The 21,620-nt window shown below is 33.5% G+C and overlaps 1 protein-coding gene and 1 long non-coding RNA gene across 12 annotated transcripts in view; one reads left to right on the top strand and one right to left on the bottom strand.

Moving 5' to 3' along the window:
• Positions 1-21,620, top strand: part of SNTG1 (syntrophin gamma 1) — a 794,914-nt gene that overhangs the window by 745,241 nt on the left and 28,053 nt on the right. For 10 of the 11 annotated variants that reach the window (XM_026011160.2, XM_072734765.1, XM_072734764.1 and 7 more), the window contains one exon: positions 15,621-15,731. In XM_026011160.2, the coding sequence (XP_025866945.1) occupies positions 15,621-15,731 (111 nt within the window). Of the gene's footprint in view, positions 1-765; positions 830-15,620; positions 15,732-21,620 lie in introns of all 11 variants that reach the window. The other variant, XR_011996669.1, reaches the window with a different exon arrangement.
• On the bottom strand, positions 824-19,817 carry LOC140595201 (uncharacterized). Its single transcript, XR_011996671.1, has 4 exons — positions 19,734-19,817; positions 9,625-9,788; positions 2,472-2,526; positions 824-1,960 (listed from the first exon to the last, which is right to left on the bottom strand). It is a non-coding gene; the product is annotated as an uncharacterized lncRNA (long non-coding RNA).

Below are 21,620 nucleotides of genomic sequence, written 5' to 3'. Positions count from 1 at the left end.
CTTCCTTCTTGGTTTAGAAATGTTCTGTATAAAATTAGAGGACTTTCTCTTCCCGAAGAATCGTGCTTCAGAATTAAATTCATTGTTAATTTATTAATTCCTGAAGTATCTTAATCTCCATAATCCCTTTATACCTTTAAGTACACTCTGGTTTCTACAGTGTTTCATGGTAATATTTGAAAGGAAGTGGAAATGATCTCTAATTACACTTTTCATTTTCAAGAGTCTTTGATATATACTGGATAATTTGAAGGTCACTAATTTTAAGGCCCTTTGAGGTATTGTTTCTCCTAAAGATATATGGTCTTCATTTACACACAAACACATTTCATTTTATGTTTGACTTTTTCTAAAATGCATTTATATAATTATAACTATAATATGAATTCTATGGGTCACACCTCTCAAAATAGAATTAAACCTTTATTTTTTTTTCTGTTTATGCTGTTTTTCTCTAATATTTCAACTATTTCATATCAAAGGTAGATATTAAAAGCCCAAAAGGAAAGCTTGAAATTATTAAAATGAATGTTTTCTTGAAATGTCTCCTACATGAGTAGAAATCTGAAATATATATATATGCTATTATGTAATTACAATATTTATATAAACCTTAGCATTTTTTTCTTTTTATACTATCTTTCAATCATTTTGCTTCCCCAATTGTGTAACTTACAGCCCCCAAACATGGACAAAGACATCAAATTCTATTTCATGGAATTTTTACATTCTTCTTCAGAGAAATTATTTCTTCTTTGCTTTTAGGAGAATGAAGAACATTGCATTTATTGCAAAACAAACTCAGACATTTAGGGAAACAATCCATCAGGTAATTTTTTTTTAACCCTCAAGCATTTAAAAGATAGCCCTAAAGGAAATGTTCAAAAGAGAGATATTAACCCAAGTTTTCATGCCAGCAGTATATTAGCCAGATGCAACACAATAATAAAATCCTGGGTTTTTCATTTATTTCTTGTAATATAAAGACAGGATAAAGTAATGTGGGAACTAACACATACTTTTTTGCCTATATTTATAATTAAAAGTATATAAAGAATGAAAACAGGTATGAGTCAAAAATTCTTTGCCTAGTATGCTTTATATACTTTTTCCATTTTCTTTTTTCTCCTCTTCCTCACCCTTTAAAAATTTTAAATTTTAATTCCTTTCTGAGGCTTTTGATATATTTTATTTTCTCTGGATTAATTTTTTTCATTGTTAAAAATCTCTGCCTTAAAACTTTTCTCACTGTATTTTAGATTGTCTTTCCTTCAATCATCACTTTTGGCTTTTATGAAATTTTTTGCTGATATAATGTATTAACCTCTGTAACTATCACATAGTAAATGAAAATAATAATAGTTGTGTGTGTCTATCTTGCAGCAATATTCTAAAATTAAATGAGATAGATTTTTGAAAGATAAAAACATAGTAAATTGTCAAATATGGATTCTGAAGTCCTTAAGCATTATTTCTGACCAGCCCATCTTTCAGTGGGTTTTATCTCAACCACAGACCTTGTCTTTTTATCTAATCCCAGGAATCCATCACATTTTCTTTGTATTTCAAATTCTCTTGAATTCATCAATGAGTCCCTTTCATCCTTAACACCTGCAGGACTTTTGCAAATCTCATAGCTGCTGTATCCTACTTTCCTCACCTCTAAAACAGATATGCAAAGGACATGTTCCCATTAGGATTATTGTAAAATTTAAATAAAAAGTATATGGAGAGTGTAGCACAGTGAGATGGGTACTTATATTTCTCCCACACTGCTTGGGTAGTTCTGCCCACTGCAGGGCACCAGCACCAGCACCATCTCACTACTGTGCTGCCATTCTCAAAATGTCACGGTGGCACTGTGTTTTCTAGAATTTTGAATCAATCAGTCAACACATATATCCACTACATTCCAGTTCTTGCGAGTCTCTGCTTTCATGAAGGTCTGTTTTCATGGCACCTGGTAGAGAAGACAGACATTAAGCAAGTAGTCATAAGCTTAATGGCTTTCAGCAGAGGGGATTCAGGGTGGCTCAGAGGCATATAAGGTAGGGTAAGGACCTATTGATGGTACTCGGAGAAAATTACATTTCACCTGAAAACAGGCAAGTCATGAGTGCTAACAAGCCACACAATGGAGGCAGATGTAGTGACATATGTGAACACCCTGAGATGTGATTTGACTGGCAGCTTCAGTGTGGCAGGAGCAGGAGAAAGGGGATGCAGTGGTCAAAAGGGGTAAGGCACCAAATAATAAGGAGCCTTGGTCTTCACCGTAAAGATTTGGCAGTCCCCTTGGTGAGCTGTGGCCACAAAATTACCCTGTAACACACAATGGCCACACTCAGTGTCTCACAGCAGCAAATGTTTGCTTGTTTTCACAACTATGGGATCAGATTACTGATCTGTATAGGGCTCCTTTGTGGTTCTGCAGTTTGGATGGTTCCTTCAGGCATTGTGATTTGACTCACCTCTAGTTCCTCATTCTTCTCAGAACTGGGACATTAGTCCTGGCACATCCTTTTCCTGTGCATGACAAAGGCAAAAGAGAACAAGCCTTAATAGGCAAATCTTCTTTAGCTTCTGTGGCTGGAACTGGTGACAGCGCAAGGCCACAACCAAAGATAAAGACCACAGGAGAGCACCTCAAAGTTACACTGCAATAGGCCTGGGTACAGGGAGGATGCAGATTGGGGATGAAATTCCCCTAGTGCCAAGGGCCATGGAAATCCACCAACAGATTTTATTTCAGTAATATGATGCATAATGACTCCAAGGCCCTTGTGGAGAATGCTTTGGAGAAGAAGAAGAGTGGGGATTATCACAGTAGGCTTTGAGGATGCACAGCAGGGGGAATCGAGTCATAATAAGGATGCACTGTCGGTAGTGCTTAGAGAGAGAGGGTAGAGCGAACTATAGCACTGAAGCTTCTCACCCGAGCAACTGTGTAGGGAAAAAAAGAAATACACTGGCAAAGGCGTGGATTTGCAGGACCTCTGTTGGATTATTTTCATGAAAGTAGCCATGGAGAAGTCACTGTGTGGTTACTATGTTCAGTAAAAATGAGAAGGATACTTTCTTTTCTGGTGCTATGGGTTAAGTGACTTTTCTACATTTCTTGGAAAAACACACTCCAGTGTCCTGTGATACACCACGGGATTCAGATACGGTAAACAGACAATGTATATTGAGAACTTAAAATGCCAAGGTGTAGCTCTGAACAGCTTTTCCCTGTACCATGCAATACTGTGTAACTGCTTTTACTCATCTCAGAATGACTTTTATCTTGAGAGACTTCTTGGTCTCTAACACAGACAAATTTCTGGCAGGCAAGCTTTATTCACCAGTCAACTGAGATAGGAAATTATTATAAATTCATCAGGTAAATACAATTTAGGCTCTAGGGGCGATCTTCCATACATCCCATCCTACGTATATCCATTTAAGCATTAAGCTTACATATGCCCTCTCTAACCTTGAGTAGTACAGACTCTCTTCAACTGCTTGCACTATTGTATGGCCCTTTTACCTAAACCAAAAAGTTTCAATGCAAAAAAAGAAAGAGTATGCATCCCAAGGTAATTCATTATGTTGCTAATTTAATGAAGGCAATAGTTTCCCAAGTGATGAGTTTGACATTTGAATCAAAAGTAAACTATAGGGGGCAGCCCCAGTGGCATAGCGGTTTAGTGCCCCCTGCAGCCCAGGGTGTGATCCTGGAGACCAGGGTCCCACGTTGGGCTCCCTGCATGGAGCCTGCTTCTCCCTCTGCCTGTGTCTCTGCCTCTCTCTCGCTCTCTCTGAATAAATAAATAAATAAATCTTAAAAAAAAAGTAAACTATAGGGATTAAAATTAAAAACTCAATACAATTTTTTTAAAAAAGTAAACTATCAATTCCTAGAAATAAAAATTTATTTGAATTTTGGGATTTTTTTTTATACTCAGGGAGAAAAAAATAAATGATTGGTCCATGCCAATAAAGTTCTAAATTAAATATTAGAAATCAAATTAGTTAATGTGAAGAATGGTGCTGTCTCAAAATAAAGATATGCAGATACTTATGTATTAATTAAGCAGTTCTGTAATAACCTGCTTCATTTCTGCCAGCGTAGCAACCTGTAGGAGATGAAACTGTAAAGTCTTATAACATTGCACAGACACATTACCTTGGATGTAGCCTCTCAGGAAACTCCTTTCTTTCTTTTTCTTTTTTTAATATTTTATTTATTTATTCATAAGAGACACACAGAGAGAGAGAGAGGGAGAGACACAGGCAGAGGGAGAAGCAGGCTCCATGCAGTGAGCCTGATGCAGGACTCAATTCCTGGACTCCAGGATCATGCCCTGAGCCGAAAGCAGGCGCTAAACCGCTGAGCCACCCAGGGATCCCCTGGAAACACCTTTCTTTTACTCTCTAGAGCTGCTACTATCCATTGAGCTGGCAACTGTGTGTGCATATGTTAAAAAAAAAAAAAACTAGAAAAGAGTTCATTTGTATAGAGGATTGGAAATATTAACTAAAGTATGGCTGAATTCTATCATGTTGCCACAAAAAAAGCAACAACAATAAACAAAACAAAAACAAAGCCCTAAGGATTTGAGAAATTCATACCAAGAAAACCAAATTTTCTTGCCCTTTCATATTATGTATGTGACATATAAGGTTCTCAAAATAAAATTAGTATGTTAATAATGACAAATAGCTATACCATGTCCAGTAGCATGTGGAAACATGTTAGTACATCCTTTCTCACATACACTGTGATTATTTTTTGGAAAAATTTTATGTAGATATGATTAAAATAAGTACTCGGTGTACATCAACTTACTAAATTGATGACTTCAAGCTATTACAAAATAACCCACAAAGTCTGAGTTTTAAAATACTTTTTCTGGTTTTTAAATTTTTTTTTAGTTCTATTATTCCAAGTAAATTCTTAAAGTGAAAGTTTGTATACTCCTCTTTGAATATTCCATCTATGAGATGGAAATATATATACATTGATCCCTATATGTACAGTCCATTCAAGGGAATAAGTTTAAATGAGATATATTTGATAGATAATTCTGAGTTTGGGCTGTTCCGGCCAATCTTTAATTTAGGAGCTGGCCTGATGATAATGAATTTCTGTTTTGTTAACTGCAGCTCAGATAAGCATCTTGCTCTCTAAGGTTACATGTTAAAAACATCTCAACACATTGTGTCCAGCACTGAATTTTGTTGTCCATTTTGGTCTGAGTCCTTTGCATTCCTATCTTAGTCATTAAAAGAATTGTCTTCTATACTCCTGTCTCTTCCTCAACAATTCCTTCTAAATAAATCTGGAAGATGTTTGCTAGCTAACTTGGGTAATCCCTTCTCATTTGAATTTTTGCGGTATTATCTAAATAGTCCTTTTTGATTTATTTATTGCACACACTCTTTATGCATTAACTATGCCTTGACCACTGATATGCACTAGAAATTACAGCTAAGGAAGTCTACAGTTTAGTGAAAAAGACAGATCTGGAACTGGGTACTTTCAGATACTGCGCCAAGAAGCCAAAGTATTATAAAGACATAGAGTTGCATCCCTCTATGGTCCATCTTTCACGACATTGCTGGGTTAATGATACTTCTAAAATGTAAATTCCGCCATGTCTTCAGTTTCTCTAGTTAAATTACTTTAGTGGCTCCCTACTGCCTTTAAGACAGTATTTGTAAGCATATATAAAAGCCTTTTATGTTCTGGTTTCTGTCTGCAATTTAGCATTATCTCCTGTATTTCTGCAATGTTTGATGACTCAGCCATGTTCCATGTTCCAGGGTTTTAGACATAATACTCCCACAGTTAACATTCATCTATGAGTGCAAATCTTCATCCAAAAAGCCTTCTTTCACCCATCTGATTTACATGTCTCTTCTTTGATGACAAAATTGTAGGCATAGCCCAGCACAGCACTTCTCATAATATATTACAATTAAGTCTGGTGGAGGTATTAACTCTAATCTCTGATCCAGACTCAAGCACAGTTCAAAGACAGAATTAGCTCAATGGCCAGTAATGAATATATTGATGAATATAATACCACCTAAAGAAATAAATGAAAGCCATAAGCTTTCATCTAATTCTGTGATCTTTCGATATTGCTGTTTTTATCTCTCTGTTCATCACTGTTCAAACTTAAAGATTTAAAAATTAGTATAGAACTGAAGTAAAAATGCAATTAGGCCCAAAGACATTTAATTTGGATGAATTTTACACGAATGAAGAACAGATGAGAAGTATAAAGATATGTTAAGAAAAATAGAGAACATTTCTTCTGGTTTTCCACCAAATAGGACCCCTAACTCATCCACAAAAAAAAGAGAAGGAAAAAGATTCACTTTTAGAATACTAAAAAAGGTGTGGGAGGGTGGACAGAAGGAAGGCAAGAGGTGATACGTATGCTTGGGCTTCTTGCCAAAGTCGTAGCATGATGCAAAATGAAAATACGGCTGAATGGAAGGTTTGATTTACTGCTACCCTAGAAGATCCATCAAGGCAATTTGCAAGGAAAAAAAAAATGTATTTGTGGTTATTGCTAGGCCAACATGAATTAAATGCCAAGTACCAGGTGTTTGGTGTTATGGGAAGAGTGAAAATAGACCCTGGCTTCAAAGCATTGTTTGTTGTAATTGTTAACATGATCTATGCAATACCTTGTAATACATATAGATTATTCTTTCTGGTGTTTTTCCCTCTGTGTTGTAAAATATCCTACGTCTATTACTCATAAGTTAGATGACATGATGCTTATATTACCTTCTTATGTAGAGGTTGTTTTCTTTTTTGTTTTTTAAGAGAAATTTTTCTGTGGGGCATGACAAAATTGAAGCTGGCAAACAGTGGAAGAAGAAAACTGAGAAAGTTTGTTTTTGAGACTGTTTTGTCTCTTTTTGTTCAATAGGCCAGTTTTTCATTATTATTTGCATATCTTAATTTTCCATTTATATGTAATTAGTGAATTATACTTTTGAATAGTCTGCATCTAAGACATTCTTGATGTTATGCAAACATGAATTCATTCACTAACCTGAGTTGTTTAGTTATATTCAGCTTTGAATCCTGTTTTTTGAGGGATTACACAAATGTAGAATGTTCTCTCAATCACTAAGTTTCCAAATTTTAAGTCAATTCTAGCAATTGGTCTTAAACAAATGAATACCTTATGCAAAGCTTTTGACTTGGAGGGGGAAAATGTTAAACTAGCAAAGTATTATAAAGAAGAAACAATGACTCAGAATACACTGAGAAAATCAGCAAATTACCTTCCTTGGTTTAGTGTCCTACACCCAATGGGACTCTAGGTCTTTCCTCTATTTTAAGAAAGGAGTCAGGCATTTGCAATGAAAGTTCATTTATTACTGATCATGCTCAGCAAATGGGTCTGTGATTTTTATTTAGTTGGGTAAAGAATTCTAGCAAATCAAAGATGCAGCTTGGGATAAAAGCAGGAGTATGAACCATGGAGAATGATGTACTTAGATTTGATTTCCACTTAATAGCTGTGAAATATTATGAATGGATATGCTGTTTCTTTAATTGTATTATCTGGAAAATGGAAATACTCTGGCTGTTGCATCATTCTTGCAGGCATGAAAGGGCCTACGTGGAGCAATGCTATGTTCATTGTAATAAGATGTCCATTGACGGACAACAGACACACAGAATACTTCCCAGGCACTAAGCAAAGTATTTTTAAATTACTTAAGATCTGTACGTGTGTTCACCCATCATATGACTTAATGCTACGTGCCTCATTATCTTCGTATGAGATACTCTGCTTGGTAATAGTTCAACATTTCATCTTCAATCATCATTTGTAAGCATATTTTATAAGGATTATGCTCTGGTTTAAGAACGATGACCTTAAATTATAAACCCCAAATGGCATTGAACCAAGGTTTTTTTCTTAGCATTTATGTTTGCCTGTATTGTATTGTTTAAAATAAAATGTATTAATTATAAAGTGTAGGTCAGAGGCAAATAATTGCTTTGCACACTTTTGGTCATAATCTTTAATTGAGAGAACACTTTGGTCAATAAGTTTTACCTATATATTTTCTTACTGCCTATTTTTGTTTTGGCGATCCTCAATGAATTTATCACTACAGTATTGAAAATGCTGTGATTCACTGTGTTGTTCTTTCTTCAAATGTATCAAAACTTGCAGCTTTTATGTGCCTACACTTAAAAATATTTAATGCATGTTCAAAATGCCACATTCATTTTATATTTATCATTCCATATAATCAAAAAACATGTTGAGTTAAACACTGATTTTGATTATCAAACAGATGTTTTAATAAATCAACATGATATTTCAGATACCTGTTGCATTAAATATTTTATAGTGCAATTTTTATTATTTTTTGAAATGTGTTCCATGGGAAAAACTACCTGGTTAAAGTCAGTTAGATGAGTTTCATTTCTAAAAATGTCCTCAGACTTTATTGTGCTAATGAACCTCACCTTGTATTGACCTCACCATGTATTTGACCTCACCATGTATCATGAACCTCACCATGTATTTGACCATGTTTGACCTCCTTTTTCTCCAGGAGCAAGTAGAAGCATGCTCCATCCATGGAAAGACTTGGGCAAGTGAAAATCAGTCTGTGATTATTTATAATGAAGTCTTTAGATCAAATTCCACATTTTAAAAATGTTCAGAAATGTCTTTATATGTTGTTAGTAGTTTTTTTTTTATTTTGTTTTCATTTCTTTTCTTTTTCTTACTCATTTTGTACTTGATCTCCATCAAGTTCAATAAATTAAGTTTATTACTGGTGGCAAGAATTTTCCAACCCCAAACAGATCCCTTTGGTTAAAATTATCTAGAGAAGATAGAGACCACAGGCTTGCCAAATCCAGAGAAATTATTGCCTGCTGGTCGTTCGAGTGCTGCCTATTCTAAGGTTGGAAATTTTATGTTTTTTTTAAATGAAATTCTCATTTTAGTATGTTTTCCCCACCTCTCCAATAACATGACAACCACATAATAAAAGGAATGAGAAGGAATTTTCTTTTTTAATATTTACTCTGTCTTAATGCATATATTTCACAAAAGTTAGGTTCATTGTGTCAACTGTATACCAGCTACTCTGTTAAGGAATGAGCTAGTTAGACCAACTACTTATAGACTTGAAGCTTTCATTACAGTAAAGAGAGAACAGGATGATCACAGACTACAGTTATGTCTGGGGAGAAAATGAACAAGGTATTGAGAAACTGAAGACCTTAGAAGGTCTTTTAATAGTTTGAAAGGAAAAGGCTCTTTGAAGCCTTGGTAGTTCTAGTGGGACCTAGATGGTGAGAAGGGACCAGCTACAAAATGAGTTGAGGGAAGAATTTCAGTCATACAGTAAATAAGACCTCTATCTGTTCAAATTGGTGTCTAAAAACCCTACAGAACTCCTACTTAACCTCTTTTTCCTATGCATCTTTCATGTATATACAATCTAGAGTTTCCTGTTTCCCAATGACCCCTCGAACAAATTTCCTGACAATTTTATTCTTCTCAGATACCAGGAGACACATTGCACTATGCATTCTGGTATATCAACCAGCTCATGAACATGGAAATAATGAGTACTTACCTCCTCACCTCGTGACACCTGAAGAAAGAAGCTGTCTTTAGCACTCCTTGTCCAAGTGCACTTAACTTTATTAGCAAGGACCCTGCATGTTCCATTTGTGCTGACCAGGAAAATATTCTGGTGTGATATTCCCATATCAGCCAGTACTTCAATGTATCAGGACTCTGGAAAGGAGGGTGGTGAAAGACAAACTTGGTTTTCTCTGTTGAGTGTGGATCCATGGAGAAGGCTAATCACATACTGAAGGGGCACAGTTGGATGGACGCATTAAGCAACATGACAAAAAATACTGTCATTAAAGGTTTAAATAAATGAATAAAGGGTAGTCCAGGTGGCTCAGTGGTTTAGCACCGCCTCCAGCCAAGGGCATGATTCTGGAGATCCTGGATCGAGTCCCACGTCAGGCTCCCTGCAGGGAGCCTGCTTCTCCCTTTGCCTGTCTCTCTCTCTCTCTCTCTCTCTCTCTGTCTCTCTTGAATAAATAAACAAAATATATAAAAATAAATAAGTGAATGAATGAATGAATGAATAAATATAAATATATTTAACATATGTTTTAAACAAACAAATAAATAAATGAAAGCGTCTCAGCACTCACAATAAAAAATTCTTTCTTTTTCCCCTATTTCTACTCTATTCTTCTACTACTCACTACCCTTTTTGCACTGAATTTAGGAGCATTATATGCTAAAACTTTATCAGAAAAAAAGGAAGAAACACAAGGAAATCATAGAGCAGATGGAGAGGGAGGAGATTTTCTAGATCTGGTATAATGTAGAATCAGGAGTCTATGCAATATATACCATTTATAGCAATGAGAAATCATTATGACATTTACTGGGACTTGCTTCCTCAAAATCCAATGTATTTGATGACATATGTTTAAGATAAAATAAATTTTTAATTTTAAAACTGAATATAAGTTTCTTTTTTTTTTTTTTTCATAGAAGACTACAGACAGGTCAAGAAGTCAGTCTTTGTCTTCTGAAAGTTCTCATATCTACTTCCATATTCTCCCAGAATTATCACTATTATTGCTACTTGTGTTCGGGGGCCTTCTCACATCAGAATTTGCCATATTCTACTGGTCTATTGGAAAAACTACTAAGTTAATTTTAACTAATATGGGAAAAAAAAAAACCCTACTATTTACAAAGCAATTTCATGAACATCACCATCTCATCCATTTTCACAGTAACACTTTAAAGTAGGATAGTCAAGTATCACTACTTCTAATTTACAAAAGGATATACTCAGACTCTAATTAATTAAGAATCTCGCCCAAGGTCATGTGGCTTATAAGGTCTAACATTTGGTTACATCCCAGTACTTATAGCGCTATGATCAGGATTTATTTTTATTTCACTATGTTGTCAAAAAAATTCATTACCTTTTCTGAGATATATGCCATATAATAGGGAAAAAGATCTTAATATCTTACTAGTAATAGAAACTAGGTCAGTGTATGGGGAAGAGTGCACCAAAAATAGGTGATCAGGGAGGAGGTAATCTTTATAATTACCCTCATCTCATTCCATATGTATATATGGAATTATAAAACGAAATATTGGCTTAAGAAATAGAATTGCTGAAGAGTTCTTGAACTAAGCCCCTTTTTAGACCTGTGAGACTTTTACTGGTAATACTTTCAGATTCAGATTCTTCCAAATTGTCCTTAATGAATTTCTGTGAGAATTACCAATTCATACAGTTTATCAAGCCTGTTCTAACTCTTTCTCGTTTACTGTGTTACTTTTGTTTGTTTTAACACTTATAAACATCTATTGAATACTATTTCCAGTACAATGATAAGTATGTTAAGTGCATGCTTTATTTTGCTACTGATTTACCTTTTCTATTGTTTTCTATTGTTGTTTAAGTGCAGTTGACCTACAATATTATATTAGTTTTAGGCATACGACATTCATGTACATTAGGCTGTGATTACCATGATAAATCTAGCTACCATCTGTCACCAAAGTTGTTATTATATTAATTTTGTATCATTACCTCTTAACTGACAAATCTTTCAGTCAATCATTATTAGATTCATTAACTACTTTATTGTCTTTGAAGTATTCCACTCACAGTCAAGGATTGATGCTCCATATTCCAAACAGTTTCCAAACCTCCTTCATATGTCTATAATATGCCTTCTTTAGCCAGAGTAAGTTTGTTGTCACTCTGTACTTAAATTAGTGAGCTTTTAAAGTCTTTTTATCCCTTGAAAAGTCATCTACTTGAAATGATAAATTCCAGTTTTACACTGTAATGACTAAATATGAAATATTGTCTCAAATTTTTAATTATAATTTGAGAATGTCAAAGCCTTTCATTATATAGCTAAGCAAGCTAAAAATAAAGTTTTTTCTTTTTCAAAACCACATAGTAGGTAAATGTCAGGCCCTGAGCTACATAAGATGCTATATTTTGCATTTTCCCTCCAGCCTTTTGCAAGCTACTTTGTTTTAACATGGGTATCTCCTCTAATTTCATGACCTTAAGTTCTTCCTTACCATTATATAATTTGTATTTTTCTATGTAAATATATGACTCTTATGAACATTATTTTAAGCAAAATGTTCAGAATTTCCATTTTTGATATTTACTAACAATGTGTTTAACCCTTTGCTTTGTTTTTCATACATCCTATTTCTTTACAGTTAACTTTTAGAAATGGAATTTCTCAATCAAATAATATGAATATTTGAAGGGCTTAAAATACATATTAAAATTATTATCCTAAAGAATTTACACTGTTGCTAGCAATTTTATGCAATATTTGTTTCAACATAACAAATTGCTAGCTTTAGATATTATCATTTCAGTTATCTTTACTAAATATTTGGAGAAAGCTAAGTCATTTTATTATTACACTCTACTTCTAGTAAAATTGAACATATATTTATTAAAATAATATTTGTTTTTCCATTTTTTGGAATGACTTCTGCATAATATTATTTGCCTTTTTATTTATTATATGTTTAGAATTTCCCTTACACTATACCGTATATCCTACATGCCACTAAGTTTATTGCTTTTATTTTCATTTTGGTAAATATACATTACTTGTACCTATGACTATATAATTTTTTGTTACTTCTAAGTCTGGGACTTCCTCTTTTTGAAGTTATTCAATATTCACTTACATTATGTACTTTTCCTATAACCTGGGTTGTTTAAATTATTTCATTTTTTAAAACGTAAGGAATTTTACTTAGAGGAACTTACGAATTAAAAGTTTAACTCGTATTTTTTTTCCAGAAAGTTAGTAGTCCCAGGTAATTTTATTGTTAGAGAATTCTGTATATTAACAGATCTAAAGAAACATTTAGACACTTTAAATGTAGATATTGCTTCTTTATAAATTGTATAGTCTCATGAAAGCAAAAGCAAAATGCTTAATATATAGTAGCCATTTCCCCAAAATGTTTGGTGAATAAGTAGATAAACAGTCAATAACATTCTGTATAAATGCATTATGTGTCATTATTATTGATAGTTTTGTCATCCTTATTTTTAAGGAATTTATGATTTCGCTATTTCATTATACCTTTTAAAGTGTGAACTTTTTAATTAACATTTATCTTGAGTGGATTTTGGAGAAACATTGTTTCCAGAATGACTTTTTAAACTTTTGTCTCTATTGTGTTAAAATAATATAAAATTTTCTATTTTAGCCACTTTTATGCATATGGTTTGGTGGCGTTAAATGACTCACGCTGTTTTCAAAACTTGTCATCACCCCAGACAGAAACTCTGTGATCATTAAGCAATAACTACCATTTTCTCTTCAGGACAAATTATATTTAAAGAATATGCTCCAAGTATACGCTGTCTACAAGAGGCTAACTTTAGATCTAAAGACTCAAGTGGGTTAAAATAAAAATGACATGAGAAGATATTCCATACAAATAATTACCAAATGAGAGCAGGTGGCTAAGCCAGTATAAGAATATATTTTATTTCAGGGCGCCAGGGTGGCTCATGCAGTTAAGTGTCTGACTCTTGATTTTAGCTCAGGTCATGATGTCAGGGTAATAATCTCAGGGTCAGGAGATTGAGCCCAGCATCAGTCTCCACACTTACTGGGGAGTCTGCTTCTTTCCCTCTGTCCCAACCCTACTTACTTGTTCTATCCCTCCATCCCTCCTCTCTCTCAAATAAATAAGCCTTAAAAAAAAAAAAAAGAATGGATTTTGTGTTACTATTACAGAAGACAAAGATGAGTGTTATATACTGATAAAAGGATTAGTTCAAAAAGAAAATTTAACAATTATAAAAATTATAAGCAGCAAGCATCAGAGCCCCAGAGTGTATTAAATAATGACAGAATTTGAGTGTTCTGACTTTGTTAACATTTGTTAAGTAAAGCACAGGATGCCAGATGGTGATCCACAGTTCCACAACAGACCCCAAGAGAAATTGAGATACAGGTGTTTGTTATTCACAGGTCCTGGAAGAAGGACATGACAAGCCTTCAGAAGCCACATGGGGTGGTCAAAGCATAACACAGTGAGACAGGACCTGGGGCACATGCCTTTTTTGGGGTGCATAGGTGGAGTGCTTGCTGTTTTAAACTCCCGAGCTAAGACTGGACTGGTCAATTCATACTCAAAGAGCAAGGTTTTGGTAAGCTGCATGGGGCTCTTATCTAAGTGATGCACAAGGCACACAGACCCTGGGAGACAAGAGATTCTATTGATGAGAAGGGCTGTTGGGGAGTCTTATCAGGAACTTACATGTTTGTGACTGTGACTGCTCTCTGGCTCATGCACTTGCACAAGGGGGCTAATGTCAGTTTAAGGTTCTGCAGGTTACTTGGCCAGACTAAACGGATGCTGAGGCAACAATACCATGCAGTGGCTTTGCTAAATTCTCAACATTCTAGGAAATCTTTAACTAATCTAGTTACGAGAAATACTTCAGACAAATTCCAGTAGGGTCAAATACCTGACCAGTACTTTTCGTGTTGTGAAGGACAGTCTGAGAAGGATCTGAGAAACTGTCACAGACAAGTAGAGCTTAAGACACACAAAAAATAAAAGTAATGTGGTGTCCTGGGTATAGTTCTGTACCAGAAAAAGGCATTAAGTTAAAACTAAGAAAAACTGCATAAATGATGGACCCTACTAAATATTAATGTGCCAATATTAGTTCATTAATTGTGATGATGTACCATATTTTATGAGATATTAAAATTGAGTAACCTGTTTGATAAGAATTCTTTGTACCAGCTTCTTAATTTTTCTCTACAATAAAAAAATGGATACTTCTCACAAAAGTATTTGGATTCCATGTCACTATATATTCAAACAGTAAGTGCCTAGTCATGTTGTAAGGAATGTTTGGCTCTTAACATAAATTTCATATTATCTAAACTTGCCCCTGCAATATTGGAAGATGGCTTTTAGTCAAATAAACCTATTCACTAAGATATTATGGATTAATGGACTAGTTCTGTAAAATGCTTATTCTGGTTTGGTCTCATGAGGATACCATATAAATTTTTGTCATAATTATTTACTCAGGCTGGTCTTTTAACCTGATAAAGCTATAGATTATGAGTTTGAGCTTTAAAAGAAAGTACTATAGAATATCTACAGAATTATCAATTCAAAATCACTTTATCACTTCTATTGATAGAAAAAAGAAAGAAATAATAAATGTCTTTGCTTATTACTAACAGACATATGCTTTAACTGAGTTTGTTTTGGTTTCATGATAATATATAAGCAGGATATTCAAATTGATTTATTTGCATATATATTTTGAAATAATTATTTCATGGATACTGAAGTTATTTCTGGAAACTAAAAGATATTTTGAATACTACATTACAGCCTTTGGTAAATACATTTTAATTTACTTTTTAATACTGGGATATAGTACTAATTTAATATGATTAACCTTTACCAGGTAAAAGAAGACTTTCTTGGTTGAATGTAGATATTAACTGTGCTGACTTGTGTGTTTCTTTTTTTTTTACCCTTTAGGCTATACTTTGGAGGTATAAGTTTTCTCAGCTTAAAGGTTCTTCAGATGATGGCAAGAGCAAAATCAAATTTTTGTTTCAGAATCCAGATACTAAGCAGATTGAAGCAAAGGTAAATCTAAATTCATCATATAAACCACCATCATATAAATCAACTATATTAATGCCATTAATAAGCAAAGGAGAGAATATTTAGGAGAACAGAAGAGCAAAACCACACATTTTCTGTATACTTTGGAATATTCCTCAGGACCAAAAGAATAAAATCACTTTGAGATTTTAGTGGCAAAATTTCACTGAAAGGCATAAATCAGAATAAGTTAGACAGAGCTAATTGCATTTCCTAGTTTTAATTTCTTATGAACTATATTTGTGTCACACTAAAATAATATTCTGAGAATTGAAACAGTCACTTTCTTGGTCTTTTCACATTTTAAATAATAATTTAAAATAAAAATTCTAAGTGTATTTTGCTATTACCTATATCTTCTTTGGATATGAACACAAATCCCTGAAGAAAAATATTCTTTAAACCAATTGATGTTTTCCTCATGTTATTTTATGTTAGTAAAATGGTTAAATGAATGAATTTTTTGCTTTGCTCATGCAAATATTTTCAATATTCTGAAATATATTAACTATGTTGCTTTAAACTCATCAGAAAGTTTCACTACCTTTATTTTTATTAATACATATATTTGTATATATTCAAAATTTAAATTAATTATTCTACAATGAAATTCACAATAATAATGTTTAGGGTAGAATAAACTATAAATATGATTCCAGTGTGGAATAAAGGATAAATAATAAACACCAAAGTGGAAAATTAATTGTATAGAAATGCAAACCCATATATAATTTTCCAGCTCTGGACTAAAATTAGCATAATTCTATTACATTCCAATACTTATTAAATTCAGGTGTTGAGATTAGTCTGACAGTCAAATCCTTCCAAGGAATGACCTTCTCTGACATCCTATACACATCTCCTATAACACTGCTTTAAATCTACATCAGAGCCTCTCATTCTTTTATCAAGTTGACTTTTTTTACCTTATATTTCTGTTCATGCGTGTACCATAACCTTTCTCCATAGCTTTTTGTTTGAATTTCTCTGTGTATACTCCATTTTTGTCGTAGGTTTATCTTTGGACTTGCCTGATTACCTCTGCCTGTGGTTGTTTAAAGAGGGAACTGTGTATATAATCCCTTTCTGCTGGTTCTTTTCCTGATGCATTTCTCTAAAGCATCGGTGTTACATGTGGTCTTGCTTTATATTTGTCTCCCATCAATTTAGACATATAGCATCATAATTTCACCCACTCCCTTTATCTAACTTGCTTCATAATTTTCAACTCTAAAATAATAATAATAATGAATTTTCAATTCTACATTTCCATCACTGCCTTCTCCCTAAATATAGATGTCCCCAAATCAGGGACAGGAACATCTTTGTATATTATATAACTCTTGTAAGTTTTTGTATACCGTAATATTGATAACCATCCTGCATGGAAATTGTTCACTAGCAGTCTTCCTTCCCTGGATTAAGAACTTTTAAGCACAAAATATATGTCTTACAACATCGTATTCCTAAGGCCTAGACTAATGCTTGCCTGGGAGCAAGATAATTTTTTAAATTACACTAGATCATTGTTTAATAGTTGAGATTGTAAGTACTTTTCTCAATATTTTATTATGAAAAATTTCAAGCATACAGCATACTTTAAGTAATTTACAGTAAACACCCTCTACACACTAAACTCTATAATTCACATTCCTCTATACTTCTTTATCACATATCTATGTATCCATCCCTTTCTCTGTACATCAATGCATCTTATCTTGACACATTTTGAAGTAATCACAGACATCAGCATGGTATTAAATAATTCTCAAAATGTGTTTGTGGGATGTTGTCTTTGTCCCTCTAATTCCAAATTCCTCATTCATTGTTTTTGGACAGTTCTTCAAATTTATAGTTGTTTTTGATAGTTGACAGTTGTACTCTTATAATTGCATAATCTAAATAAATAATAAATAATTATAACTACTGAAATATAACTACTGAAAAATAATTTTAGTAAAATACCAAAAATCCTCAGCAAGTGAAAGCATTATATTTTAGTCCATAGATTTTTAAAAGTATTTCATTTTATATTTGTATATATACAATTTTGACAAATTAGCAGAGAGCTAAAGCATGAAATAATTTGATATGACTGATAGTTTATAAATATTTAGTAAAAATAGAATTTTATCTGATTTCTCACATAATTTGTTTAAACATTCTTATAATAGAGAAGAAATAACATAGCTTCAAAAATAATCAATGACATAAAATTCCATGTTAGTTTGAAGAAAATTTTATCTTACCTAGAAAGATCGGCCTTCTTATGGCTTAGATCAACATAAAAGAGATCAAAATTTCTACTCACAGTGTTTTGAGAAATATTTGGAAAACTGTGTGTCAAGAGGTCTTCATGCACTTTTATAAGTACACTGTAAAACTTTTGTGATTTTTGAGAACAATTTCTGAATATTTTCTTTATAATTATTAATGTGTGAAAAATTTACTTTTACGTTAAACATAAAGGACACATTGGTGAATAAAGACATGAAGAAAATAAGTTATTACTTCACTTGTCTTAGGTTTAAGTAAATAAAGCAAAACTAAACAAATATCAATTAAAATTTTTAAAAGCCTATAATGCAGTTTATCTTTATGTGATCCTTACCATTACCTAATTTTTATACAAGTCATTGTCCTTTAGTAGTAGGAATATGAGCTTAGTAGTTAACAAACTCTGGCTTCCACATATAAATATGATGTTTGTTATCTAGGGTGAGTTATCTAAGTTCAGGCTAAGAATCCTCCAGGGCAAGATGGAGGTTTTTGTAATAATAAGAGCATGTGTGCTCTTCTCGGGAGACGAGAATACCAACATACTTCTGTTACACGTTCATAAATATCCTAAAATTGGCAGAAAGTTACAGGTAGAGAAAAAGTAGAAAGGGAATTTTTGCCATCAGCCTGAAAGTAAAAAGATGGAATCAATGCACAGAAGAACCCATAACCCAAAAATGGATCAATTACATTATTCCCACTCAAGAGGTTCTCCATGTATACAATATGAATGAGTAGGGAGTGAGAATGAACACTGGTTCAATTGTCAGGATGATTATTTGGAAACTCTCTTTGATTTCATGGGCTAGTCAATCCCTCCTTTCCCATGAGCTTTTGTTGAGGTAGAGATAATAGGGGTTTATAACGGGTTAATATCTCATCCTCAGCAACCATCCAAGACAAATACCCTAAAGCAGGATATATGTTAATCCCCTCAGAATGCTTAGAAAGACTTGCAAGTAATTTTTAAAAACTAGTTCTTATGAACTAGAATAGTGATTTTTATGAAATGTGAATGTCACATTTAAAAGAAAAACTCTATAGCAGAATAGAAACAGCTAAAGCTGGAAATTATAGCTAAAGATTCTCTCAAAATGCAGTAGCATAAAATATGGAAAATATAAGATGAAAGATAGTTGTATGAATCCACTACTGGAAGAACTAGCATTCAAGATGAGTAGAAAAGAGTAAATAAAGGAGAGAGAAAAATAGAAAATTTACCCCCAAAATTCCCTAAAACTGAATATGTACTTCCACTTTCAGAGTAAAAGGGAAACTGAGTTCTGATTAGTTAAAAAAAAAAATCAGTAAATCAATAAATCACACTCCAAAACTTTCAAAATGCAAGGGTACATCAAAAATTTAAATGATCCAGAGGGGAGTGTCTTGTGGAATAGTGGATAGATGGTCTCAGTGAACTTACCCTCCCTCAAAAACAGTGGAAATGCCTGCAAAGCAATTGAAACCAAGCATCTATTTTCAAGCACCCTAAAAATTAGCCAAATTGACAAGAATGAAAAATAACCAAAATCACAGAATGAACGGAGAATTATCTCTGCAAGAGAAACTACTGGACCCCATTCAGTAACATAATGGGGTTCATCTTAAAGTTTTAATTTAAAAATATTCAAATACTCCTCCCTTCCCAGACAGTGGCTTTATAGACAAAAGCCAGTATCATTGCAGAAAATTGAAAGGTCTGACCTCATCCAGAGCAGAGTCGGTAATTTGGTTTACTTTGCAGCTTCCTGAGAATTCTCTATTCTTAGTGTGGTGGCTATGTGACTCAGAGCTTAGCTCAGCAAGGGGAGGGGAAAAAAGAGAAGAAGGGATCTACCCCAGGACATAACTAGAGTCCTGGTAAACTGCTGGCAACATCTTGACTACCTAAGCTTTAACTTTTAAGTGGAACAAACTAAAGCCTGGCCTGGAATTTAAAAGAAAATCTCTTAGAAAACCAGGAAATGATTGTCAATTTAGGAAAAACTCTGATGTATTCTTGGAGATTTGTGGTGATATGTGCATGCCCAAGAAAGGAAAAGGCACCAGTTGCTTAACTCTGAACTGGAGACCACACACAGGCAGGAGATTAGTTAATTTTGTTTTGGAAATGTCCTGAAATTGGAACATGTGCCTTCATGTGCAGATTTCCTTGGTAAAGAATAACAGACTTATAGGTAACACATAAAATGAAATTGTCTGACCAATAGTTGGCTGACCCAGATGTGACCAAGGGGCAGCTAGGCTTAAAAATTTAAAAAGAAAAAATAGAAAAAAGCTAAAACAAACTAAAAGAGAACTTAGTTATCAACAATCTACAGGGAATACAAATTCTATAGAATTAATGCAAAACAGTGCCAAACAAAGAAACAGCAATAAGAAAGTCAACAACAACAAAACACCAACAATAAACCTCTGGAAAGTGACAGAATCTAAAACCAAAGTTGTTATAAGATATTATCTAAAATATATAGTTTCCATCAAAGCAGAAAAGTACGTACAATAAACAGGATAAATACCAACAAACAGATTATGTCTTGAATGGGGTTCAGATTTTGGATTCAGTAGTAAAAGGCTTTATTTAAATTTTTATTTATTTACTCGTGAGAGACACAGAAAGAGAGGCAGAACACAGGCAGAGGGAGAAGCAGGTTCCCTGCAGGGAGCCCAAAGTGGGACTCCATCCTAGGACTTGGAATCATGCTCTGAGCCAAAGGCAGATAATCAACCATTGAGCCACCTAGATGAACCAGAAAAAGACTAAATCAGATATAATGAATATGTTTAAATTACTAAATAAAACAATGTCTAAAGAGTTAAAGGAAAATATGACAATGGTGTCTTAATCAAATAGAAAGTAACAATAGAGAGGTTATATAAAAAATAGAGTATCTGTAGTTGACATACTTATTAACTGAAATGAAACATTTACTAATGGGACTGAGTAAGATTTGAGTTGGCAGAAGAAAGAATCAATAATCTTGAATATAAGCCAATAGACATTATCCTATCAGAGCAACAGAAAAGTGGCAAAGAGTAGTGAAAAATGACCAGGATCTCAGAAACCTGTGACATGCTGGCAAACATACCTGCATACGTTTAAAGAGAATTCAATAAGTGAGTTAAAAGACAAATAGAAAGAGACAGAAATATATTAGAAGAAATAATAGTTGAAAACTCAAAATAGATAAAAAAGTAATCTACACATTCAGTAATTCAGTGGGCAAAATATGTGAAGGGAAGTAAGAGATACAAGTTTCTAGTAATGGAATGAATAAGTCATGAGAATAAAAGATATGGCCTAGGGAATATAGCTAATGATATTTTAATAACATTGTATGGTAACAGATGGTAGCTACACTTGTGGTGAGTTTAGCATAATGTACAGACTTGTTGAATCACCATGTTAAACACCTGAAACTAATGTCACACTGTTTGTCAACCATCAACTATACTTAAAAAAAATCATACTCTAAGTAGAATAAATTCAAAGAGAACTATATTCAGACTTACCATAGTCAGTTTCATGAAGATCAAAGGCAAAGAGAAGATCTTGAAAGCAGCAGAAGAAAAGGAAGTATCACATACATG

The sequence above is a fragment of the Vulpes vulpes genome, chromosome 13 (assembly GCF_048418805.1).
Source record: "Vulpes vulpes isolate BD-2025 chromosome 13, VulVul3, whole genome shotgun sequence".
Taxonomy (NCBI): domain Eukaryota; kingdom Metazoa; phylum Chordata; class Mammalia; order Carnivora; family Canidae; genus Vulpes; species Vulpes vulpes.
This window is presented reverse-complemented; position numbering and strand designations above follow the sequence as displayed.